Source organism: Uranotaenia lowii, chromosome 2 (assembly GCF_029784155.1).
Source record: "Uranotaenia lowii strain MFRU-FL chromosome 2, ASM2978415v1, whole genome shotgun sequence".
In the NCBI taxonomy this organism is placed as follows: Eukaryota; Metazoa; Arthropoda; class Insecta; order Diptera; family Culicidae; genus Uranotaenia; species Uranotaenia lowii.
Window position 1 is genome coordinate 428,117,614 of NC_073692.1, and position 25,000 is coordinate 428,142,613.

General features: G+C 36.0%; 4 protein-coding genes and 1 long non-coding RNA gene across 7 annotated transcripts in view; 3 read left to right on the top strand and 2 right to left on the bottom strand.

Moving 5' to 3' along the window:
- The first annotated feature begins 177 nt into the window (after nt 1–177).
- On the top strand, nt 178–589 carry LOC129747291 (uncharacterized). The gene is made up of 2 exons (XR_008737481.1): nt 178–279; nt 339–589. It is a non-coding gene; the product is annotated as an uncharacterized LOC129747291 (long non-coding RNA).
- A 2,347-nt stretch (nt 590–2,936) lies between these two features.
- LOC129747287 (alpha-amylase A-like) lies at nt 2,937–4,777 on the top strand. The gene is made up of 3 exons (XM_055741431.1): nt 2,937–3,194; nt 3,269–4,567; nt 4,640–4,777. The coding sequence occupies exons 1-3, from the start codon at nt 3,012–3,014 to the stop codon at nt 4,649–4,651; spliced, it is 1,494 nt and encodes a 497-aa protein (XP_055597406.1). The 5' UTR covers nt 2,937–3,011; the 3' UTR covers nt 4,652–4,777.
- A 4,334-nt stretch (nt 4,778–9,111) lies between these two features.
- On the top strand, nt 9,112–12,887 carry LOC129747289 (alpha-amylase A-like). 3 transcript variants are annotated; one of them, XM_055741433.1, is made up of 4 exons: nt 9,112–9,784; nt 10,677–10,891; nt 10,953–12,254; nt 12,312–12,481. In XM_055741433.1, the coding sequence occupies exons 2-4, from the start codon at nt 10,724–10,726 to the stop codon at nt 12,321–12,323; spliced, it is 1,482 nt and encodes a 493-aa protein (XP_055597408.1). In that variant the 5' UTR covers nt 9,112–9,784; nt 10,677–10,723; the 3' UTR covers nt 12,324–12,481. The 3 variants fall into 3 exon arrangements, 2 of the variants coding, with proteins under 2 accessions (XP_055597408.1, XP_055597407.1); XR_008737480.1 differs by lacking the exon at nt 9,112–9,784 and adding an exon at nt 12,516–12,887 and having other exon boundaries at nt 10,614–10,891; nt 12,312–12,420; XM_055741432.1 differs by lacking the exon at nt 9,112–9,784 and having other exon boundaries at nt 10,614–10,891.
- Nucleotides 12,501–15,383, bottom strand: LOC129747290 (uncharacterized). Its single transcript, XM_055741434.1, has 3 exons — nt 14,993–15,383; nt 14,598–14,934; nt 12,501–12,789 (listed from the first exon to the last, which is right to left on the bottom strand). Exons 1-3 carry the CDS (start codon nt 15,330–15,332, stop codon nt 12,501–12,503), a joined length of 966 nt encoding a protein of 321 aa, XP_055597409.1. The 5' UTR covers nt 15,333–15,383.
- Nucleotides 15,384–15,844: 461 nt separating this feature from the next.
- LOC129743507 (uncharacterized) overlaps nt 15,845–25,000 on the bottom strand; it is a 13,220-nt gene continuing 4,064 nt past the window's right edge. Inside the window, exons 2-7 of the mRNA XM_055735539.1 lie at nt 20,675–20,989; nt 20,352–20,612; nt 19,856–20,290; nt 19,705–19,799; nt 19,607–19,642; nt 15,845–17,566 (exon numbers count right to left, since the gene is read on the bottom strand). Coding sequence (XP_055591514.1) covers nt 16,094–17,566; nt 19,607–19,642; nt 19,705–19,799; nt 19,856–20,290; nt 20,352–20,612; nt 20,675–20,989 — 2,615 coding nt within the window. The 3' untranslated portion in view covers nt 15,845–16,093. The remainder of the gene's footprint in view (nt 17,567–19,606; nt 19,643–19,704; nt 19,800–19,855; nt 20,291–20,351; nt 20,613–20,674; nt 20,990–25,000) is intronic.

The following is a 25,000-nucleotide window of genomic DNA, read 5'->3' on the forward strand; positions in this document are numbered from 1 at the left end:
GATGTAATATTAGACTTTTTTCAAAAATAGGATAGAAATAAACTGTTTTGATGTAATTTTACATTGCATCATGCAAAAATAAACCGGTCAATGAAATTTATGTCACAAACAGTGTAAAATTAGATCTGTTTGATTTAAAATTGAATGTAAATATTCAACTTCTGCCTTTTTATATTTCCTTAGTTTGCGCACAAAGTAAACAAGTCGAAAAATTATTCGGAAACGGGTCGATTAAAGGCGTAGCTACCTACAGCAGCACTTCTAGAGTCTTTTAAAGTCGTAGGTATACGTGAAATGAGGAATGCGGTTGAAACTGACTAGTTTTTTCTCCATTACAGCAAGGTCAGATTTTTGCGCAAAAAGCTGATATCCGGACAGTTATTATCCGGAGAAACTTTTGTCATTCAAGTGTCCAAGTGCTGACCGAAAGATCATGATGTTCCGGAACCATTCAAAGATACTGATGGCGCTGATCTGTAAAAACATCCCCGTGCTGGGAATCATCGGATGCAACAACAATTCCAGCTTGACACTTTCCGTGATGGTGTTTTAATTTTCAGTTTTGAAAATAAATGTGAATTAAAAATAATACATGTGAGCGTATTCATTTAAAGACAAAAGCAAAAACCTCAATATTTAGCAAAAATATCACTATTTACGATAATAAATTTAAAAATTTACATCCCTGTGTATTTTTACACGACGGTTTTCGTGATCCGATCTCGTGCATTGATTTCAATCTAAATTTACACGCCTCAAAAATTACATCCTTGAAAAAAATAAACCGTGATAGAATTTTACATCAAAATCAATGTTCCGTTTTCGTGCATCGTTTTCGATCTAAATTTACACGAATTTTTCTTGCTGTGTATAAAAGACGAAACGTCAAATGTTTAAGTACGTGTCAAACACATGAATAAAAAAGGGTCTCTTTTGATTCCTGCACTCGACCGAACAACACCTCTTTCCAGACCGTGTCCGAAACCTCTAAATTAATACAGACAAGTAAAACTTTCTTATCAGACCTTGAGTGTCAATTTGTTTCTCAACCAATTTTTTAAAAATTTTAGAAACTTCCTATGCAACTCAAATATGTTTCTCAGACAATATTCAGCTACAACACCTCAGTTTTCCGTTATTCAAAGTCTAATAAAAAAATGTGAATATACATGCTTCGGAAAAAGACTTTAATCATGCTCAAAAAAAAATTCACTTAGTGTCCGAGAAAGCTGAAGTTAGAAGCTATACCTACGTTGCGCAAAAGGATATTATTTTTTTGAAATGTTTAAGAATATTTTTGTAAAATATCGCAGCGCTTATGTAATTACACCAATAGAACCGGTATGAAATGGCCTTCCATATTTAGCACACCGAATATTAAAAATTCATACAATAACAGATTTGTCAAATTTTTCAAATTACATTGGATAATTTATAAAACATCCAACAGTAATAATTACAATTATTGTTAAAAACTTCCCGGATTTTACCCGAGTTTATTCACATTATTTGCCAACTTGAATAAAAAAAACTCAAATTCCCCTTGAAACAATTTAGTTTTTATCCTTATAGATACGATCTGATCGCCTGCTGATGTAGATCGATGAAATATTTAAATTTCAAGTAATTTTCTTTCACATTCCTTTTGACACTCCAGGAACTCTAACCGGTGAAATTTTCTGTAACGGATGAGGGTTAATAGGTTTCGTTTCGTTTTCTTTAACAACGAGCTCTTGTTTACTGGCTATTCGAAACATCATATTGAGACGAGGTACTCCTCTAGACATTATAAGTGACCAAGGTACTTATTTCAAAGGAGCATGTAATAATAGTTAATGCAACACTCGGTCTGTATGACAGCAGTCAAAGACTTAAATAAATAAATAAATAAGCAAGCATATACGATGATGTTAATCAAAACCGATTAATTGCCTAGTTCACCACCTCTGAAACGAAATGGTCTTTTAACTTTCCTGCTACGGGAGAATCTGAGAGAGGTTAAAAAGATTTTGATTGACGTACCTACCTCCAAAACAACGCCTTCCAAGTGACGAAATTCTATGGAATGCCCTAGTCGAAATTAGGTATACGTAATTGTTAATGTTTATTGTTAGGAGTACGTGAGCCTGTCAGTTGTAAACTATAGTTCAGGTTAAGGATATGTCAATATCGTAAATTTTAGACCTTTGATAACCTATGTTCCTGTCGACGACGAAAAAATGTCAGCTATGACACCGAACAGTTTTCTCCAGAATTCATCATCAGCCTGTAAGCTACTCGTGGCAAAGTTCACAAGCCATTGCCAACATGTTTTGAAAAAGATGAATAGCATAAACCTCGCCCGTTCCACCATGGTTCGGTTCAACCTTTCCACCAGTCCATTTTACTCCGGCGTGTATTCCGTCGTTGTTTGATAACGGATTCCCCGATGACGCAGACGATTTTGAAGTTGCTTGTTGATAAATTCCTTGCCATTGTCCGTTTTCACCTTTTTGACCGTTTGGTTTGCTGATTTTTCCTGCTGGAAATAGTTGAAAACTCTACGAGACTTATCGTCAGTAAAAATCCGGTAGTAACGGCTGCCACCGAGCGATTTATTGCTCTAACGACTGCATTTCGGGGGACCACAATCACGCTTAGAAGCGTGGGGATAATTAACGATTGATGCATCTTAGACGACTATCTTTTCGGAATAGATTTGATAAGCTAAATATATCAAGATTTCACGGGAAAACACGAATTTCGTAGCGCATGATAAGATTATCGAGTAATGAGAGTCAATAAACAATTATACACACTACACAGCAATCTGTCACTGTTTATAATAGTAGCAAATACACCATCACCTCATACAATAAAATCGCTTATCGTTAGCAGACCAATTCTAATAAATATTCGCTTAATCAATTATTGATAACCATCTGGCACCTATAAATAAAAACGTTTTGGACCACCTACGAGTTGCTCAGTTCTAGGGGGGCATCTGCTCTGTTAATTTTGGTTTTTGGTTCATGGTTGAAGCAAATATGTTTGTATGGATACTTGCCGCCCTGGCAGTTTCTGTTAGCGCCCAGTGGGATCCCCATTTTGCGCCAGGACACAGCACAATCGTCCATTTATTCGAATGGAAATGGAACGACATAGCCCTGGAGTGTGAACGTTTTCTTGGCCCGCGAGGATTTGGTGGAATTCAGGTTGGTAGAGAAAGAATTTATATAGATATGTGAGGAGTGATTTTTCATTGTGCTCAATTATGTTACATCTCAAGGTATCGCCACCAAATGAAAATGTGATCGTTCAACAACCCGGAAACCGTCCATGGTATGAGCGCTATCAACCGCAATCTTACAAACTCATCACGCGTTCCGGAGATGAGGCAGCATTTGCTGATATGGTGCGTCGGTGTAATAATGTTGGTGTTAGAATTTATCCTGATATCATCATCAACCACATGGCCGCACACCCTGGCTTGGCAGAAGGCACTGGAACCGGAGGCTCGGTTGCCAATCCTGGATTGCGAGATTTCCCTGCGGTACCTTATGGTCCATCTGACTTCAATCCATCCTGTTCGATCAACGATTGGAACAACATTTATGAGGTTCGAAATTGCGAATTGGTAGGACTGCCAGATTTGAATCAGGCTGTCCCATGGGTTCGGGATAGGATTGTGGATTTCTTGAATCATTTGATCGATTTGGGTGTAGCAGGATTCCGCGTGGATGCTGCCAAACACATGTGGCCTGGAGATATGGAAATTATCTTCAACAGATTGAACAACTTAAACACAGCTCATGGTTTCGCACCCAATTCACGAGCTTTTATGGCACAAGAAGTTATTGACAGAAGTGGAACTGAACCTATTCGATCATTCCACTACACTCACCTGGGAACGGTAACGGAATTCCGATTTTCAGATTACATGGCACGACAATTCGGTGGTCATGATGCTCTGGCTTGGCTTAGGAACTTCGGCGAAGGCTGGAATATGTTGCCTTCGAGGGATGCTTTGGTTTTTGTAGACAATCATGATAATCAACGAGATCATGCTCTGTCGTATAAGGTGCCTAGACCTTATAAAATGGCAACCGCTTTTGCAGCAGCTTATCCTTATGGACAACTACGGATCATGAGTTCATTTGCGTTCGAACGCGGAGATCAAGGACCACCAGCTGATGCTAATGGAAATCTAATCCCACCTAGCATCAATGCTGATAACACTTGTGGCAATGGATGGATTTGCGAACATCGTTGGAGACAAATTACCAATATGATTAAATTTAGAAACCTTTGCTGGGGAACCTCCCTACAAAACTGGTGGGACAATGGTCAGAACAAGATTGCATTCGGACGAGGCAATTGCGGCTTTATTGCATTCAATAATCAGAATGCGGACTTTTTGGAGGTTCTTCAAACTGGTTTGCCACCTGGTATTTACTGCGACATCATCTCCGGAGACGTGGTGAACCATGCTTGCACCGGAAAGACCGTAACTGTCCTTGCTGATGGTCGTGCTTCCATCCATATTCCTCAGTCTGGGGAAGACGGTGTGGTCGCATTCCATATTCAGGTAAATATTTCTATATATTTTGACCAAACGGATTGGTAAATATGATTAATTGCTTTGTTTTTTTTTTTGCAGTCTCGCCTTTAAATACTGACCAAAAAATTGGATTACTGACATTGTGGGACGTGGTTCACTGTCAAAAAAATAATTCTATGTTCTACACCAGCTGAAATAAATAAAAATGAGTTGAAGCTTTTACTGACTATTTTTTTACGTTGGAAATTCTTTTTATAAATGACTAAAGAAAGCTCCTGTTTCTTGTTTGAATAACAGCTCAATCAACCTGCATTCAAAGCTTCAATATATACTTATAATACGACCCTTTAATCACTATCTTCCTTATAGCTTGAAACTGGTTATTGCGGCATTTGACTGATTTTTAATGTAATGAAGTTTGGGAAATGTTTGAATGTGTAAATATTATCTAATATTTTTCTTTCGTAAAAACAGATCAGTTATTCTCCTACATTGATCTAGTAGAACATTCACCACTAAGCTACAAAAACTGAAACCAATAACAATACATTTAAAATTAGGAAAAAAGCTAAATTTGGATCCATTCAATTCAATACTTCTTTTACCATCTGGAAAACGCCTTTTCTTGAGGTTGACCCAAATTCTTTGAAAATTGGTATTTTAGTCGAAGAAATATCAAGCCCCTTTGGAATCGATCGGTACCCCCTACTCTATTTTTTTTTTAACTTAAAATTTACATGAGTTTACTCTCTGGAGCCACCGCCTTTTCAATTCCTACTCTTAAAGCTATATAATAATTCAATATAGCAAAAAAGCTCTATTTAAATTCAAACAACACTTTTGCAACCATCTGGAACAGGGCTGATCTTATTTCTAACCTAAATTGAAGATTTATAGAATATTTATGCAAAACTGAGTCCCTTCCAAATCAGTCGTGACCCGCATCAGATGTACCAAACCTAGCAGTGGAATCAAGTCCACAGCTTTTTTTTTGGAATTTAAATTACTCTCTGGAGCCATCACTCAGTCATTTAATTTGTAGCCCATGTGTTTCGACGACGCATCATGACCGCCATAGGTCTTTCCTTTCACAAAACATCCTCTTATTTTCTTTCTCCTGTTCAATCTTATCAAACGAAGATTACTTGAAATTTGAAAAAAACGTAAACAATATATTTGCAAATGCTGTGCGTAGAGGGTTTTTTAAACTAAACTGAGAATCAACAAGGTTTCTCTCTGGAACCACGACCATTTTTTCACTGGATTGGATCTTATTTTGTTGGTCCTATTCTTGTGTACATTAGACCCAAGAATAGACCACAGATACAGGTGCTCTAAATCATGGGCGGCCGAGATGTTTACCAAAATTATTTTGAAGTTAGCGGACAGCAGAAATTGAATTTCTTTAAGAAAGTTTCACATTATAGATCCGTCAGTCGGCACATTGAAGTTCAAAAATATTAGCATTTTCCAGTCTTTAGGATTCAAAAACAGTATGGAACGCGGGCCAAATGGATTTTGACTATTGAAGACCTCCGAATTTATGCAAACGTTTTTTTTTTGGTTTAAAAAGCCCACAGAGGTGGATACATTACGCGAAATTTTCATTAAAAATTCAATTTTTGCTGTCCGCTAGCTTAAAAATAAGGCAATTTTGGTTAAAATTTTGGACACCCATGATCTAAACAGTATCATAGATTGAACTTTTAAATTTGTTAGTGGTTTTATTCAGATATTTGTGTGAAAATCCATCAAGTGCTTAACCAGATTGACTCCAATGAAGGTGTCCATCGATCAAAGTAGGCTTTACGGGGGTGCGCATAAAATATGTGAAATTAGATTTCTACAACCAACTTCTGAATCCTGGCCATCACACAAATTAAAAACACAAATCATAATCAAAGTTTCAAATCAATGCGTTTTCCGGTAAGTCATTAATAAATCATCCAAAATTATGTTCCTTATTCTGAACTAAAAATTCGCTTGAAAATAAATTTACAAATATGAATCAATATTTCCGTTACTCCAGCAAACGAATATGATTAAAAAAAATTCGAATTAAACCATAATATAAACCTTAAGCTTTAAGAATGAGTGCATGTAAAAAAATAACACAAAAAATATAACACCAGATTAAAAAAAAAAAAATTATTCAAACCAATATAATATCAGGTCGAAAATTAACCATGATTATAAATAAAAGAGAACAAAGAATTAAAGAGCTTATTTTGACAAATTTTGGAGCGTTGAGTTTTATCTATCAGCTTTTGTTTTCGAAATATCTTAAAAAAAGGTAAAATTCTTTAAAAAAAATTTGTACTCTTTTTATGCAAAACTGAAGCACATTAGAGATATTATAGAAACATAAATTTTTGACTCAATGATAAACTTTCCCGAAGACTGCGAGTATTGACTTATGTGAAAAAAATTATTGAAGCTTTCTTTTTGTAAATTTTTCCCAAACCTAAAAAAATGAGGACTTAAGTTTTCATGTAAATTCATTAGCTTACAAGACACTTTGATCAGATTTACTAAAAACTAATCAGTTATTAAAGCACCAATCATCTTAATTTACATTTATTTTCTTAATTTACAAGTTTAGGGTTGATTTTAAAATTTCGCTGTACTATCTTGAATTTGAAAATATATTTAATCACGACTAGAATACTAGAAATATCAACTATCGATCAGAAATTTCCATTTTGAACTTAACAGATTTTTTTTTAAAAAAACATAGATAACTGATAATTAAATTTAATGTATAAAAAAGAGAAAAAATGAATATTAAATAAAATTATCAAGTACAGGTTAAATAGTTTAAAATTCTAAGCTCTGAACTTTTATTTTACAGTAAGTTGAGATATTAGTTCCTGGAAAGGACAAAAGGTATAATCTCTGTTTTTCTTATTAAAAATTAAGATTTATACGCTTGAAGAAGATTATATTTTAAGAATACAAAAATTTAGAATTGAAAAACATAGAAACACTCATCAAAAATATTACAAAAAATCAAAAAGTTTGACTATAAATTCTGGCAAATTTATTTAAAAATCAAAACAAAATATTAAGATGAAAAAGATAAGTTTTTAAATATTTTTTGTTTAATAAAATCGTCGAACCATTTAAAAATAAATTTATAGAATTCAACTGGTAACTCAAGAGAACAATACATTAGTGCTTATTTTTTAATGACTGATTTGGTAGATTTTGACGTCCTGAACTCATATCTTTCGTCAAATTTTATCAATCAACTCAAATTTTGCTAATATGGAGTTTATAAGCTTAAAAGTAAATCAGTTTTGAAAAAAAGTTTCCGAATTTGTTACTTCATTAGATTTAGAATGAATACTTTAATGATGATCCCAGTTTAGTCAAAATTTGGAAAGATATTATTACAAGTACTTCTGATCTTACTGAAAAAAGAAAATAAAAAAGGTTTAATTTTATTTAACAAATTTTTTGAAACCTGCAAAACGATTTGATTTACTTAAAAAAATAACCAAAATTCTATTTAGTTTGAAACTAATAAACATTCATTAAAATTCTCTTCTGATACAGAATGGGGTAATCAAAAAAGAAAACTTCTATCACTTTTATTTTTGCAAATACCTTGCTGTCTTGGAGAAAGTTGATAAATAAAAACCTTTATTTTAAAATTTGTTGCAATGTTTTAAAGTTTTGTCAAAAAGTTAGAAGTTTCTTAAACGATTTTGACTTATTTTTAAAAGTTATTTTTAAAATCCAAAATTTATAGAAAAAATCATTGCATATTTGAATTCAGGGCATCCAGAGTAATCAAAAGAAGCTCTCAAATTATTTGCACTTCGGAAAAACTTGGCTTTGTGCATTTAAATAAAAGAACAAAAAATAAAATGTAGTTCAAAATTCGTTTCTTGAAGAATGTTTGATATCAGCATAACATTTGTACTACTAATTTCTTGATAAATACTTCCTAATTCCTAATTACCTATTCTTAGGACGAGGAAGTGTTTCTGTGTGTCAAGATTTTAGTTTCAATACAGAACAATTATCAACTTATAAGGATTGTATCCCATTTACCCGAAAACCATTGCCCAGAATGAATTTTTCCCAGAATGACAAATACCCGAAATCAAACCCCAGAATGAACCATTTCCCAGAAAAAAATTCCCCAGAATGCACCATTTACCAGAAATTTTTTTCCCAGAATGGACCATTTCCCAGATTTTTTTTCCCCAGAATGGAACATTTACCAGAATGGCACAAATCCCAGATTTTTTGCCCTAGTATATTTATTTGTTTTTTTTTTCTAATGAATTCTTGAATATTTCATATGATTCGAAATTAATATTTTCAAAATGATTTTTTAAATGAAACTACGACTTTGAAATTTTCCAACTAAATTTATTTTAGAACCAATATTGTGATTTGTTTATGGTTTGGGTACTTTAATTGATTCAATGCTTACCATGGTCCTTTAAAAAACCGTTTTGGTATCCGAATCCTCACGCTGCGCGTTCGAACTTGAAAGACGTTTTGTCCTTCACGCTGTCGCGTGGCGGACGGGGCTAAGGGATCACCCCTAGCTTTCACGCAGACCTAGGAAGCTCCGGCAGACCTAGACCAATGTCTTAGGGCCGCCGCTTCCGACGGCGGGTCGGCGGCCTCCTCGGATTTGGGAGCTTCGGCGGCTTTGTGCCGCCTCAACCCCTTCATCCTCGTTGGTTGCGGCCTTGCCGCAAAAGAATAAAGTTATGAAACCCCATTTTTTTGTAACAATTCCTTTTTTTTAAATAATTTCTAGTAAGGATAAATGTTTTCAATTTTCTGGGAAATGGTCCTTCTGGCGAAAAAATTTCTGGTACATGGTTCATTCTGGTGAAAAAATTTCTGGGAAATGGTAAATTCTGGCAAAAAATTTTCTGGGGAATGGTTCGTCTGGGGAAAAAAAATTCTGGGGAATGGTTCTTTCTTACGATTGGAATTCTGGGGATTTTTCATTGTGGGCAATGGTTTTCGGGTAAATGGAGTATGTACAACCACTTATAAGTGCCAAAAGTAATCATGAACTAAATCCCGCCGGAGGCGATCCAATTTTCTGACGCGTTTGAAAACCCTTATTTTGTTCTACGGTAAATTCTTTACTTCATCTGAAAACTGTACTTCGAAAAAATCTCCATGGGAGGGTTAAAACCCCTAACCCCGCCCCCCCGTTCGCACGGCCTTGGGTGAAATCATACGAGGAGGATCTTAAAACATCTAACGGTGAGAACAAATTTGAATTAAAGCGAAAATTACTATGATGAGTTAAATATGCGACATCCGAAGGATTTCGCTTGATTGGAGATGATCAATTTTCGCTCTGCAGCCCAGAAAAATAAAATACGATTCTCAAATCGTGTCAAACTGCAGCAATTTTAGAAAAAAATCAAAATCGAACTGGCAGATCTACAGCCAGCTATTTTTCATTGACAAGTATCGCCTAGATTTTCCGAAGAAGATCGAGGAAAAAAATGTTGAAAAATTCGATATCTTGTATGAACTTGGATCAGGAATCGTGCCATAACGACAAAACTCTCGTGGAGTGATAAAAAGTCTACGATACCATTTTTGCGGAAGGAGTAAAACCTGCTAGAATGCTTCAAGTTTTTTTAAAGGTAAAACTCCATGAAATAAAGAACGTCATTAGGAAAGGTAGTTTTGTAAAATGGGCGGTTCAAAGTGTGGAATGTACAGATAGCGCACGTGTCGCCCAAAAATTAAATGCACCTCGCACGCATTTTTCAAGTTTGAAAATATTGAATAAGTTTTTTAGGATTATCTGAAGTAGGGATTTTCATAACTTTGCATCTATTTTCACTAGACTTTTCTCGCTTTTTTCCAATTGATTAGTTTTTTTTAAGTATCATATTAAAGTGATATTTTTGACGATTTAGATTTTTTCTTATACACAGTTGAGCTAACATATTGTTTTTATTACGTACTTTATATGAATCGAGCATAACATGTTTAATGACTAACAACTTTTCGAACGTAAGCCATCTAAGCACCTTTCAATCAAAGCCCATTGGGTAGTATTGGCGCTATTTAATCTTCCAATTGATAAGCCCAATCAGATCTTTGTTATAAACCGTTTCGGCCCATTACAACTTTGCAGTCTGCAGTAAACGTTTTCTCCCCAAAGGAGGGTCGAAAACTTCCGCGATGATTATTTGGATAATAGCTACGTTGATAGTTTCTGCCAGTGCCCAGTGGGATCCGCATTTCGCCCCAGGTCACAGTACGATAGTTCATTTGTTCGAATGGAAATGGAGCGAAATTGCTCTGGAGTGCGAACGCTTTCTGGGACCCCAGGGTTTCGGAGGGATACAGGTGAGTGAGAGTATTTAGTTTAAGTCATCTCTAGTTAAGTTGAATGTTTTATTGCTACTAGGTATCGCCACCGAATGAAAATGTGATTGTTCAACAACCTGGAAACCGTCCGTGGTGGGAACGCTATCAACCGATATCGTACAAACTGATCACGCGTTCCGGAGATGAGGCAGCATTTGCTGATATGGTGCGGCGGTGTAATAACGTTGGTGTGAGAATTTATCCTGATATCATTATCAATCATATGGCACGTGATCCGAAATCTGGTCAAGGTACTGGAACCGGAGGCTCGCTAGGCAATCCTGGTTTGCGAGATTTCCCCGCAGTTCCTTTCACTTCGCTGGATTTCAACCCATCATGTCATATCACCGATTGGAACAATGCCTATGAGGTTAGAAACTGTGAACTAGAAGAACTGCCAGATTTGAATCAAGCTAATCCTTGGGTCCGGGATAGGATTGTGGATTTCTTAAACCATTTAATCGATTTGGGTGTAGCAGGATTCCGCGTGGATGCTGCCAAGCACATGTGGCCTGGAGATTTGGAAATAATCTTCAACAGGTTGCACAACTTGAATACAGCTCATGGTTTCGCACCCAACTCGCGAGCTTTTATGGCACAAGAAGTTATTGATAGAAGTGGATCAGAACCTATACGATCATCTCATTATACTCACCTGGGAACGGTAACGGAGTTCCGATTTTCTGATTACATGGCGCGACAATTCGGTGATCATGATGCCCTAGCCTGGCTTCGAAACTTCGGTGAAGGCTGGAATATGTTGCCTTCGAGAGATGCTTTGGTCTTTGTGGATAACCATGACAATCAACGAGATCATGCCCTTACGTACAAAGACCCTAGGCCTTACAAAATGGCAATTGCGTTCGGTGCAGCTTATCCTTATGGGCAGCTTCGAGTAATGAGCTCATTTGCATTTGATTATAGAGATCAAGGACCACCAGCCGATGCCAATGGAAATCCCATCCCACCTAGCATCAATGAAGACAATACTTGTGGCAATGGATGGGTTTGCGAACATCGTTGGAGACAAATTTACCATATGGTTAAATTTAGAAATCTTTGCTGGGGAACCTCTCTACAAAATTGGTGGGATAATGGCCAGAACAAGATCGCATTCGGTCGAGGCAACTGTGGCTTTATCGCATTCAACAATCAGCTCAATACAGACTTTTTGGAGGTTCTTCAAACGGGTCTACCGGCTGGTGTTTATTGTGATATCATATCTGGAGATAAACTGAACCATGCTTGTACCGGTAGAAGTTTCACTGTCCTTGCCGATGGCCGCGCCTCGATCCACATTCCGTACAACGGTGAAGATGGAATGGTTGCATTCCACATCGAGGTAATTAAAAATTATAACCTTCACTTGAGCAACTTTAAGATTTTTGTTTTATTACAGTCCCGTTTATAAGTTCACATTGATACCCAATTAAGTTCTTCAAAAACATCACAGTTATAGGAACACCACATATCGGCACAAAGCTTAGAACAGAAGAGAAGGCTGAACGGTAAAATCCTGTTGTATTTTCGCCTGAAACAAAATTTCAGTATTGAATAAATTTGAATAAATCGTTTGTATGCTCCAAAATTACCTTTTAAACAGAACCAGAACACATTCCAAAAAAATAAGCTTCGAACATGGAAGACTGCCACACCGGGTGATGGGGCCGTTTGCCAGAACCTTGTCCAAGCCGCAGGGTAACCAGTGGTCCGGAATCTTAAATGAGTTGCAGATTCGCAGACACGTTTCCAGTAGGGTTGATGGGCTGTTGGTCACCTTCGCACGATGACTTAACGTCACATCCGATGGAAAGCTGAGATGGCGAGCGACTTTTTCACAGTTGATAAGCTGAAAGCGGTTGAGCGGTTTGTGCGAACTGTTGAGTTTACGAAAACATTACAAACTTTGTTCACATTGAATGGATTGACGATGTCATGTTTCGATAACTTCAAAGCAAAAACTTATTCAATTTTCTCATTTTGATTCATAATGGAAGAAACTTTTCTTTTCTACTTTTTAGTTGTTGTAGGATTGAAATTTTCATTTTAAAAACATGTTTTTTGCAACAGTTATTTATGGAATTGCGCAATATTATCAAACATTCAAAAATGACAAAAAAGACAAAAATGACAATAATCACAAAAATGACAAAAATGACAAAAATGACAAAAATGACAAAAATGACAAAAATGACAAAAATGACAAAAATGACAAAAATGACAAAAATGACAAAAATGACAAAAATGACAAAAATGACAAAAATGACAAAAATGACAAAAATGACAAAAATGACAAAAATGACAAAAATGACAAAAATGACAAAAATGACAAAAATGACAAAAATGACAAAAATGACAAAAATGACAAAAATGACAACAATGACAAAAATGACAAAAATGACAAAAATGACAAAAATGACAAAAATGACAAAAATGACAAAAATGTCAAAAATGACAAAAGTGACAAAAATGACAAAAATGACAAAAATGACAAAAATGACAAAAATGACAAAAATGACAAAAATGACAAAAATGACAAAAATGACAAAAATGACAAAAATGACAAAAATGACAAAAATGACAAAAATGACAAAAATGACAAAAATGACAAAAATGACAAAAATGACAAAAATGACAAAAATGACAAAAATGACAAAAATGACAAAAATGACAAAAATGACAAAAATGACAAAAATGACAAAAATGACAAAAATGACAAAAATGACAAAAATGACAAAAATGACAAAAATGACAAAAATGACAAAAATGACAAAAATGACAAAAATGACAAAAATAACAAAAAAATACAAAAATTACAAAAAATGACAAAAATTACAAAATTACAAAAATGGCAAAAATAACAAAAATGACAAAAATAACAAAACTGACAAAAATAACAAAACTGACAAAATTGACAAAAATGATAAATATGACAAATTTATAATTTAAATCCAAACCTACTTATTATTATCGGCTTTTAACGATCTAAGGTTTTACTTGAGGAAGACCACAGAAATTGGTAGAAACATCGAGCATTTCAAATAAAAAGTTGTTTAATCAAAATCTTTGACTGTAAAAAGCCGAAAATATAATTAGTCCATTGGATTTTTTCTAATTTAAGTATATCAGAATCAATAGTATATAATTTGGATAATTTTAATTGGAAAAGTTCTTCCTGTTCCTGTGTTCCGGATGTCTCTGCGTTCTCTGCTCCATGGTAGGCCCAACCACTTTGTGTTTTTGATCATTTTAATGTTAAATTATTAAAGACATGAACAACAAGAAGAATAATAAGATACTTTTATTATTCTTTGGGACTCAGACTTAAGTTCTGGCTATGGAAGTACGATAAGTGCTTAGTGAAGTCGCGAATGCCATATAGATGGTAAACGACTATAATCGAAACAAAAAAAATCCCTCCTTGTCACGGAAGAAGAGTTGAGTATAGAATATTTCATGGCCTTAGATATGTTCTATAGTTCATAGAATCTATTCACATAAAAAAATGTAAATAGCACTAACTACATATTAACAGTTACTGTAAATTTCAATAAATGCGAATAGTTAGCTCATGCCTAATACTTTTGTCTAACAGGGTACATCATATTTTGATTTCGCTGAGGTTCCGATTTATTTCCGTGTTGAAGTTTTTCTAAAACGATTTTTTAATCAAATAAATACTCACCCTCTGAAATCCGTAGAAGTGTACAAGCTGTAGTCCGGGGGCAAATATTTCTCCAGCACTAAAGGGTAGTGACTCAGTGGTAAATTGTTGAATAGTCTCACCAGTTTCGGAGTGCCTTCGTTCATCAAATTGGGAAGCAGAAACAGATTACACCGTTCTGCCGATATAAACTCCAGCTGAGGCAATGTGAAGATCTTGGTGGGAATCTCTAGAAGACCGTAATTTTCATCCAGCAAAAGTTCTTTCAACTCAACACAATTCGCTAGTTCGATTGGAATGACGGTTAATTTGTTCCTGGCCAGTTCTAAGCATTCTAGCTTTGCGAGTTCGCCCATTTCTTAAAAGAGACAATTTGTGTTAAGTAGATTCGTTTGGGCGACTCACGATTCATATACCTTTCGGTAAACAGCTTAGTTGATTATCGTTGAGCTTAAGCCGCGTCAGGTTGCGTAGCTGTCCGAATGTATTCGGCAGGATTTCCACACTATTTTGTGACAAATCTAAGAATTCCAAATTACGGAGATTCGAAAATTGTTCCGGAACAGTCCTGATGAGGTTTCCGGCGAGACTCAGAAAGGTGATTTGTGTCATCTCTTCACAGAACCACACTGGAATGTCGGGAATAAAATTTTCTTTGAGATAAACTTCAACGAACTGGTTCTGACATTCTCTAAGTACTTCCGGCATGCGTCGGAAATCCCGATAGCTCCAATGCAGTATCGCGCTGCTTCCCATGATGGCACCGGAATCGACCTTAACGATTTGATTAAGAATCTTACACTGACCATTGTGTATCCGTTTCATGAGAGAAAAAATTGCATAATTTGCGCAAACGCACGGAAATCGAACAGCTTTGAAGTCGTGTTTGGCGCACATGGGACTCAAATCTCATACAACGGCGACGGTCAACCATCAAAAATGGCAAACGGACTGACCAACTGACACATGCAAAGTATCTAAAGGTTATTTTTAAATCACAGTTGTTGCGCGCCAATACGCGCACAAGCAGCGACTTTTATTCTACAAAACAGATTCGTCACGTGAGTGGAAAGATGATGATGAGATGTTGTTCACATTTTTTGTAGGTCAGTTTGAGATCCTACTCGAGAACTCAAGGTCATGACCGTGGGATTTTGACCGCTCTTTTCGTTTTATTATTGTCATCACACACATAAATATTGGGTCCTATACCTTCAGCCAAAGGAATTTCTTTCGTCAAAACTGACCTACACCGATGAGTATGCTCTCTTTAGTTTATTATTTCATAGTCTTTTTTGATTTACATCTAAATAGAAATGAATGCAAAATGGAACAAATAAAATAAACAAGCACTGAAATATGATATGGCAATAATATACGGGATGACGACCGAAATGATACAATATATTTTATTATGTTTAGGATGTAAGAATAAGTAACTTGCGCGATTTTCGTGTTTCTTTTTCTGTGTGTTTTTTTTTTTTTTTTTGTTATCTTTCGAGGTTTTTCATAAGGCATTACATTATAATACAGCGTTTTTGCTTAGGATTAGAATGGTCATTATTCCGATAACCATTCGCAGTCTGTTGATGAAGCTGATCGATTTTGGGTTCTGTCTTTTGATTTCGAAGCTGCACATCGCTCATATAATCACTGTCGGCATCTTCTGCCTCGTCGCTGCTGAATGTGCCACTGCTGTTGCACTCCGAATGCACACCGAGTGTCTCATCCAAGTTCATAAAATTGAACAAATAAATACGTTTCAGGAGTTCTGGATCTTCGGGGAGCACAAACAGCTCTTCAACGCGTTTGTTGTTTAGAGAATCGGATAGCCATTTCGTGACGGCATCGGTGACGTGGCCATCGTTATTTTGACTGAAGGAACATAGCGCAGATTTGTTCTCTTTTTCATCGCAACTTAAAGTACAAAAGGTTGTCGGACTTTGCACGCCAGAGTCTACATTATCGGAAAATTCTTCACCAGAAGATTGATCTCCGATCTGATCACTGCCGCCCATCGTCGGTGGGCATTCGTGAATATCACGTGTGTCTTTGTCAAATGAGATTATCGATGATACACTTTCCTCGGCAGCAGGTTCAGGTTCAGCTTCAGCTACATCGATTCTTTCGTGTTCATTTAATTCTTCCGTTGAAGGCATGTCCCGTTCATGGACAACATCATTCATCGTCACAATGAATGGTTCACTATCAACGTGAGGAGGCGAATTGCTTTCTTCCATTTCCAAACGCTGAGAAGAACCAATATCCTCCTCTGTTCGATTATTCGACTCACAAGTGTTCGATTGTTGCTCCTGTTCACACAATTCTATCGGTGGATTATTCGTTTCATCATCGGAAAAAGTTTGATCAATGTCCGAACGCGCCGAATTCAACTTGGAGAAATCTGGTTCTGTAACTTCGAACCCTTGAAGCTGCTGATCCTTGATTGATTTTTTCGTTTTTTTGGCTTTTCCCTTTGCAGTCTTTTTACTTTTCCTATCGACAATCTCCTTCTTGCTACGGACGCTGCTGGATGCTTGCGATGTGGTTTCCGTCAATACGCTTTCGCGATCTACCTTGATCACGACCGGACTTCGCTCTGCGCTGATGCATTCCTTTCGGGTTTCGAGCACCACAGGTTCGGGATCTTCCTCGTCCAGGCAAACTTCTTTCCCGTTACGAACCACTTTCCAGGACAGCTGTCGAGAACTTTGAGATGGAGCTAGTTGTTTGGTGAGATTGATATTCTGTTCGGCAAATGCTAGCGTCGACTCGATCAGTTCCTTCTTCTTGCGCACCCCATTGGAACCGGCTTGAGGAGGACGCTTTCCCGGTGGAGGTTTTTTGCTGACCGGATGTTTGGAGTCCGTATCCCCAGCTCTAGCTGAGGTTGCTGGTTTCGGACTTTCAACTGATGGAACTGGTTGATCGTTGATCTGTGGGTGTTTACGCGATTCTTGGCTTTCAACTTGCTCAGCTACATTTGTGATCTGGATAGAAAAAAAAACAAACTCAGTTGGTCTTTCACATACAAAATATATGATGAGGTATCAAAAAAAACCGAAATATTAAATCCGCTATTATATAAAACCATCATATATGTAGATTTTGTTCATTGGCATAAACAGCTGACATGTACAAAATTTCAGCTAATTAGCACCAATGATTAAGTGTGGCCTTTATGGTGCCTCAAAGCACTTAAATTTTCGATGTTTTACAAAAGAAATCGGGAAAATCAAAATTTTTAATTTTGATGCTAAATGATTTAAAATGCACGGAAGATTCCTCTTAGTCGTTTTCTAAAACTTTAGATATTTTGGATATTTTTATGATTTTAGAAATGTTTTCGTTTTGTGTGCGACTTGGTTTAACTTGCCATCTTAATTGAATTTTATTTGTTTTTAATAATTGCAGGGTGACTCTAGTCCAAAATTATGTTAGATTCCCCTAAGCATTCAAATGGTTAAATGGTTTCAGTTGGAGCGAGTTCCTGAATTTTCCCCCTTAGGTGATTTTTTAGAGTAAAAAATTTAAAATGTAAGTGTTTTGAGACCCCTCTAAATCAAGTCCTATTGAGCTAAAACTTTCGGCGAGAATGAGGATACTTGATCCCTGGGGATACTTGATTCCTCAGCTATATCTCGAAACTGGAATGTATTACATATTAGATCAAATGTTCTAGAAATAATTGCCAAAATAGAACAAAACAACAAACCTGGTGCCTCAAAAAATTTCAAAAATTTAATTTTGAATTATTGCTCTTTGTTTGAAAAATCTAACAAAATGTGACTTTAAGATCTTTTTTATCATTTTAAAATATTTATTCCAACATATCAATCGTTAGACTGTAATATCAACTTCTTACGGCGCGTTCGTAAATTGATTTTTTAGGTGATGCATCAGTCGATCGATTTGTTTGGTAGATGTCAAATAACTTTCCAAATGCTTTTGCATACGTTTGTTTGTAATTTACGAACGCCAGCATCGATGAAAAAAATCACTTCGATAGAAAAAATCAATTTACGAACACGCCGTTAATGCCATATTTTCAAAGCAATAGTTAACTCTCAATTTAGTTGAGGAAAAGTTTTCCAAAATGAATGTTATGGGTTTACTTGATCCCTCGAGTCCCAAAAGATATATTTTTCTCCTGAATTTATGTTGAGTAGTCATTGCTTAGCACGAAATTAGGAATATTTATTCAATAAGTTCCTGATTAAAAGAACTCAAAAAAGTTCTTTTATCGTAAAATTAGAACATTGCGCCCTTAAGTATGCAATGATTATTGGGTAGTAGACAAAGTTTTAGAATTTTTGTCTGACGCTTATAAACTGTGAAGTGAAAACTACTTTGGACAAAAAAGGAAATGAAACTTTTAATTTTAGATTTGGCATAATTTTTGACAAAGCTTGATTTAAGGATGAAGTCTCCTTTAATAAAGGGTCAATTCTCCTTTAACTTTCAGAGTATCACAATTTTTTTAGTCTCATGAAAACGCTTCTAGTTCATCTACGGGTTCATGTATCGACCTTACTTTTGCAACATATAAACTTGAAATTACACGTTGTCAGAAAATGTAAAAGACGGTGATTTGCAAAATTTTTCAAAAAATAAACGATGAAAATAAGAAAAAGGGATCAAGTATCCCCATCCCTCCCTTCAGAGGAAGGTTCATATTGTTGGTTTTTGAAATTCCACATGTTCCTTTTCGCTGCCACCATTTCAACTCATTTTTTAAATCAACATATTGATACAGTTACTTGAAATCTTCAATTGAGTCTTCATTTGAACGTATCGGGTCTTTTCGAAACCTTAGACAAATTTTTGTGACATGTAATTTTCGTTTTTTTCCTTAACAAACATGTTCTGAGAGTTTCTACGGTGTCTAAGTCTACGTTTGGGTCAAGGTTTTGGCTGTCGTAATTTATAAATAAAGAAGAACGCGTCCAGTAAATTCGTTCTGAAGGAATCCATGCAGTAGCATTGGAAATAGCTTAAAACAATTTTCCGAAATTTTTTGATAAACTTACCTGTTGTTCAGTTTGAGTCTGAGTTTTCTCCATGCACTGTAAATACGAGACATTTCTAAGTTTTAAACAAACGTTTCACCATTAGAGAAAATACTTACCATTTCCCATACATCGTCGATGGCGCCGGCATTGTCCAACATATTTCCCGGATTTGCCTCGAGAGTTGTATCGTCTGGTTCATCATAAAAAGCATCTAAGTAAAATAAAAAAAAAATAAGAATATTCTTTTTAAAATGGGATCAACCTCACCTTCGAAAATTGGCAAAGGTGCCATTATGCACCCGGGGTAGTAGAAAGCGTTGTAAAATTGAGCATAATCGTAGAAGTTGGGAACCGGTTGTAGCATCTGTTGTTCGAAACTCTCGTTGAACATCTCCTCCTTCTCGCCAATGGTGGTGTCCAATGCCGAATTATCCGTGTCATCTAGAAGTGGTGCTGCTTCGACTGGTGCAGAAATCGGGGCTGCTTCATCTTTCAGATTCAGGTTGTCTCCACCATTCGACAATTCACTCGCAGGGATATCGCTGATTGGTGGAGGACTCTCCAACAAGCTGGGCTGCATCTGGGGGTCATGCTCAAGGGTACCACCATCGTACATCGTCGTCTGGCAGTGGTAGTTCGGAGGGTAAATGTAAGTCTGACCCCCATTGGGATAAGAGTTACCATTGTTATCAACAGCAAAACCTAAAGGCGAGTAAATGAGTCAAATATACTACGAGCAGGGTTTTATCCAACTGTCTCATACCACTCATCACAAGAATCCCATTTTTATCGTAGTATCCAAAGCAGGGAAACGCTGGCGGGTAGCCCGGGAAATCTGTGTAGTAGGTACCATCGGAAGTCACGGATTCAGCAGTCGAAACACTGCCGCTGGTCGTCGTGGTGGCATCACAACCGTTGATCGAGCTTGTAGATGCTTCGGCCACCGTAGACACTTTGGGCTTCGAAAGATATCCCTTTTTGAAGAGAACATCTTGTCGAGGGGTAGAGATTTTGGTATACTCATCTGAATGAAATAAAAACATTTATTATTCAAATCGCCTCTTGAACGCAATCCTCAAGTGTTACCTTCATTAACATTAACAGCGCTACTTCTATTGGTTTTGGCATCCGAACTGTATTGATAACCCAAGTTATCGTTAGAATTTAAACTATCATTTCGATTGCTGTAGGACGATCGATAATAACTGCTACCGTTGTTGTAGTGATGATTTTTTTGATTGTGATATCCATTATGGTAATGTCTGCTGTAGTTACGATTTTTAAAACCGTTCGCCACGTTGTCTATGCTTTGTTGCTTCTGCTGCTGATGGCTTGGCAGGGCGCTACTATCACCTGGAGTATTTTCGCCTAATTTATCACTGGCTGTCTTGTGCTGGGTCCCTGTCAATCGAGATAAAAAGATAAATGGTTTTGAATTGAATACTTTTAAGGAAATGTTTGAAATACTCGGTCAACGAGAGCGGATGGACTTGCCGCATTAAAATTTGTTCATTAAGTCATTTTAAATGTTTTATTTAATGTATAACACCAGAAAAAGCTGAGACTTGTGCCTATAAGCACAATATTTAATTTAAACAACAGACGAAAGAGTTATACGAAACTCGTTCTTCGGTTCCAAATCGAGTTCTTGTCTGACAGTTGGTAAGCATAAGTAATTTACTTCTAGAGATCTTCAACAAGTCGAGAAACGATCTCATTATCCAGAGTACGTTAAAGAAATGAGGCACTTGGGATCAGAGGGGTGCAAGTGATTTTTTATCAAAACTGAGATAATCTGTTTTTTGGAAATTTAAAGTATAGATTAACATTCTGTAGAAGACACAGGTCGAAAAAAAAATTATTTCGATATTTTTAAGCTGTTTAAAAAATAACGAGTTAATGAAAATGCTGTTTCGTTTGGTGTCAGAAGGGTGCAAGTGCACTCTTTAGTCTTTAAGACTGAAAACAAGTAGTGAAACAATTATGGAACCATCATCTAGTTCCGACTTTTTAGGATTTTCTACTGGTTCTGATCGGATAATCCAAAGTCCCTAAATAGAAAAGTGATGAAAATAGATTCAGATGAAACTTCGTCGGCAGGTTAATAAACATGAAAAACCTCATTGTCATGTATATGAAAAAATCTAAAAGGTTTCTTTTTTTTATGGCAAATTTAGCTTATGCTAATAAGGGTGAAAGACAGACACGAAACGCACGTAACAACAATTTGTTGGCAAATATATCTAAGAAAAGTCCCTCGGGTGAAAGCTCAGAAGATCAAGATTGTTCGACAGGCTCTGATCATGATGTCACATACTATTCCACGGAACAAACTGAAACTTCGGAAAGTTCAGATGAGTCGTTGTCGGAAGGTACTTTACAAAAAATAACATTAAGTCTTTTAAGGGGGGGGGTAGGGTCTAACGGGCTTAAAAAAAACACCATTTTCACGATTTTTTTCTGGAGCTATCGTTCAAACAAATTTATTCAAATTTTTTGCATTATACAAAGCATTGTTAAAAAAACATTTAGTAATTTTTTCGTAGAAAAATATTGAAAAATGAGCCGGTGACGGAGCATTTTCGAGGATGCCATTTAGAAAACAGGATTTGCGGTGGACACTGTATCTCAGCACAGAATCATCTGAAGTCAAAAAATCAGAGCAAAATATTTTTAATAGATGTTTTTCTGGACCCCAACGTTTTTATTTAACTTAAAAATATTTTTATGAAATTTTTGTGGCTGTTTGAAGTAAAAACTACGATTTTTCACTTAAAAATCCGCCATTTTTCACCTGTAAAATCTCCCCAAAATAAAAAAAAATCAAAAAATAAAAACGTTGGGGTCTGGTATTTTATATATAGAAAATATGTTCCAAATTTGAAAAGAATCGGATAAGTAGTTTTCAAATGACGATGTCCACGGACTTTAAAAATGTGCTTTCGAGAAAAACGCGTTTGAAGTTTCTGCTCTTGCTTTCTTGCAGTATTAGATAGGAGGAGATAAAGGCCTATAACTTCTACAGTTTTGCTTCAATTGACTTGAAAATTTGACACAACATTCTTGAAATGTTTTACAATAAGAAAATAAAAAAATAAAAAAATCGATTTTTTGAAAATGTTAGACCCTACCCCCCCCTTAAGGAATATTTACATAACATTTTTGGAAAAGGGCCTGGTAGAATTGGACCAAAAAATGAAAAATTAAACATCCACGGTTCTTTTGGAGAATCAGAAGTTGCTGCTGCTGCAGTTGCTAACGAGAATGAGTCCACTTCTGGATAGTCAACTGGTCATTCATCAAGGCTCCGAAAATGCCAACGAAATCAGACAGTCTGGAATTTCAACTTGCGGAAAAAGCTACGAAACTAAGGGGAAAAATACGTTGATTCTATCGGAAAAAGCGACCAGCTAAACAGTTGATTCCAATGGAACTTGCAAATCTTGTTCATTCTGAGTTGCATGGAAATTTGTAGCCCAAAAACGCAGAAAATCAAATATGTGAACAAAAACAAAACAGCTAGTGTCATACTAAAAATACTCGTTACATACACGTTCCAAAAGGATGCGATCATATTGTTTGGAGTCAGAGGGGTGCAAGTGTCATTCTTGGGATCAGAAGGGTGCAAGTGAAAAATTTCCAAAAAAGTAGTTCGCTGTTTCAACATGAATATCGCAAAAACTTTGGTTTTTCTTTCAGAATCATTCATTTTAGATCTCTTGAGACACACTCCATCGAAAATTGAGTAGAAAAAGCGATTCGATAATTTTGATTTAGAAAAAAAACTTTGAGGCCCGTTTTCTCGAAATCATCATTTCGGCACTTGCACCCCTCTGATCCTAAGCGCCTCAAATATCCAACGATTTTCATCACGATACCCCACAATTATGAATTTCGATGTTTTACAGAAGCAAAAGCATTCTACAGCTCATGTGGACGAAACGATTTTAATTTTGTTTTCAATGCTTAGGCAAATCAAACCCAGTGCCAAAAATGACATTCGGGTTTTGAAAAACCAATATCTGAATGCGTGCCAAACAACATTTCTTACTATCACCTTTCAATGAACGTCTTCTGTTTCCTATATGATCAACATAAAACAAAAGTGAACGGTCGAAGGAAAGTATCAAGCGCGTGTGTAGAACCAAATTAACCTAACCTACGTACATATATTTATTGGTAGCAAAATCAAAACAGGTGATTCACCGAAACATTTTAAAGATGCAGCATCCATGCGAAATCACATCCTCATTGCTTACAAACAACCAAATGAACTTATTAGTTTCAATTTCGATTTAAAGAAAAGTAGTAGGTGGTAGTAGTGATAATTATTTTCAATTTTCATTAAAAAAGAAGAGATGCTTAGATATCCGCTATAGACTCGCAAATAACTGAAAATCAGTTAACGCAGTTAACATGTAAAAATATGACACAACCATTTAAAAATTCTTGTCATTTTTCACGAGCTCGGTCAGCTTTGAACTTATATGTCTCAAACTTGATGCAAATGTATATTTTCATACAAAAAGACATGTAAAGTATTGTATGAAAAAAACCTTAAGTACATACCTATTTTGAAAAAGAAAAATGAAATTTATTATGGTCACTTTTTCAGTTCAAGTATATACCTTATACAATAACCGTTCAGAAGAACATATAAAAATTAGAGTAGGGGGGGGGGGGGGTAAAAGTACGATCTTAGTTATATCCTATTTTTAGAAAATTTTGCAAATGTTTTTGCAATAAATCAAGAACAGCATTTGATTCCTCAGACTTTTATCTTTCTTCTAAAATACTACGAAGATATTAGAATGACAGATTGGATAGCAGCCATGCCAAGCTGATATAAAAATGCACTTTTACCCCACCTCTGGAGCAAAAGTACGAATGATTATTAAAAATTCCTAAATTCCGCATGAAGTCAAGTCAAAAATTATGCCATATCAATCTTTGCTTTCAGCAGAAGCTCCTATGTTGGCTTCTGATACAAATCCTATGCATGGACGAACAACCTACGCGAGCTCGGTGTTTTCGCTAATTTTCCATATTCAACAGGAAAAAAATCTAGCAGATTAATGGTTGATCCTAAAAAGTATCTTACTAACAATCCTTACTGCATCCCTCTTTGACTACTAGGACGTGGCCGGCGCAGTTATTGATCATTTTTTAAAGGGAGAGCATGAGTTTTGTGCATTAAGAATGAGTTGCTAATCCCAAGCTGCCTTCCTTTGGCCCTTGTACAAAATTGATGACCTCGATCAGGCCCGTGCGAAGGACCCGTCCATGGGGGGGGTTTTCGAATTTCAAATTTAGCTATAAATAATAACAATACCAAAAATGCACAATAAATCCGATAAGTCATTCAAAAAGTATTCAAAATTATGTCATTACATGTTTTGTAGTGAATTTAAA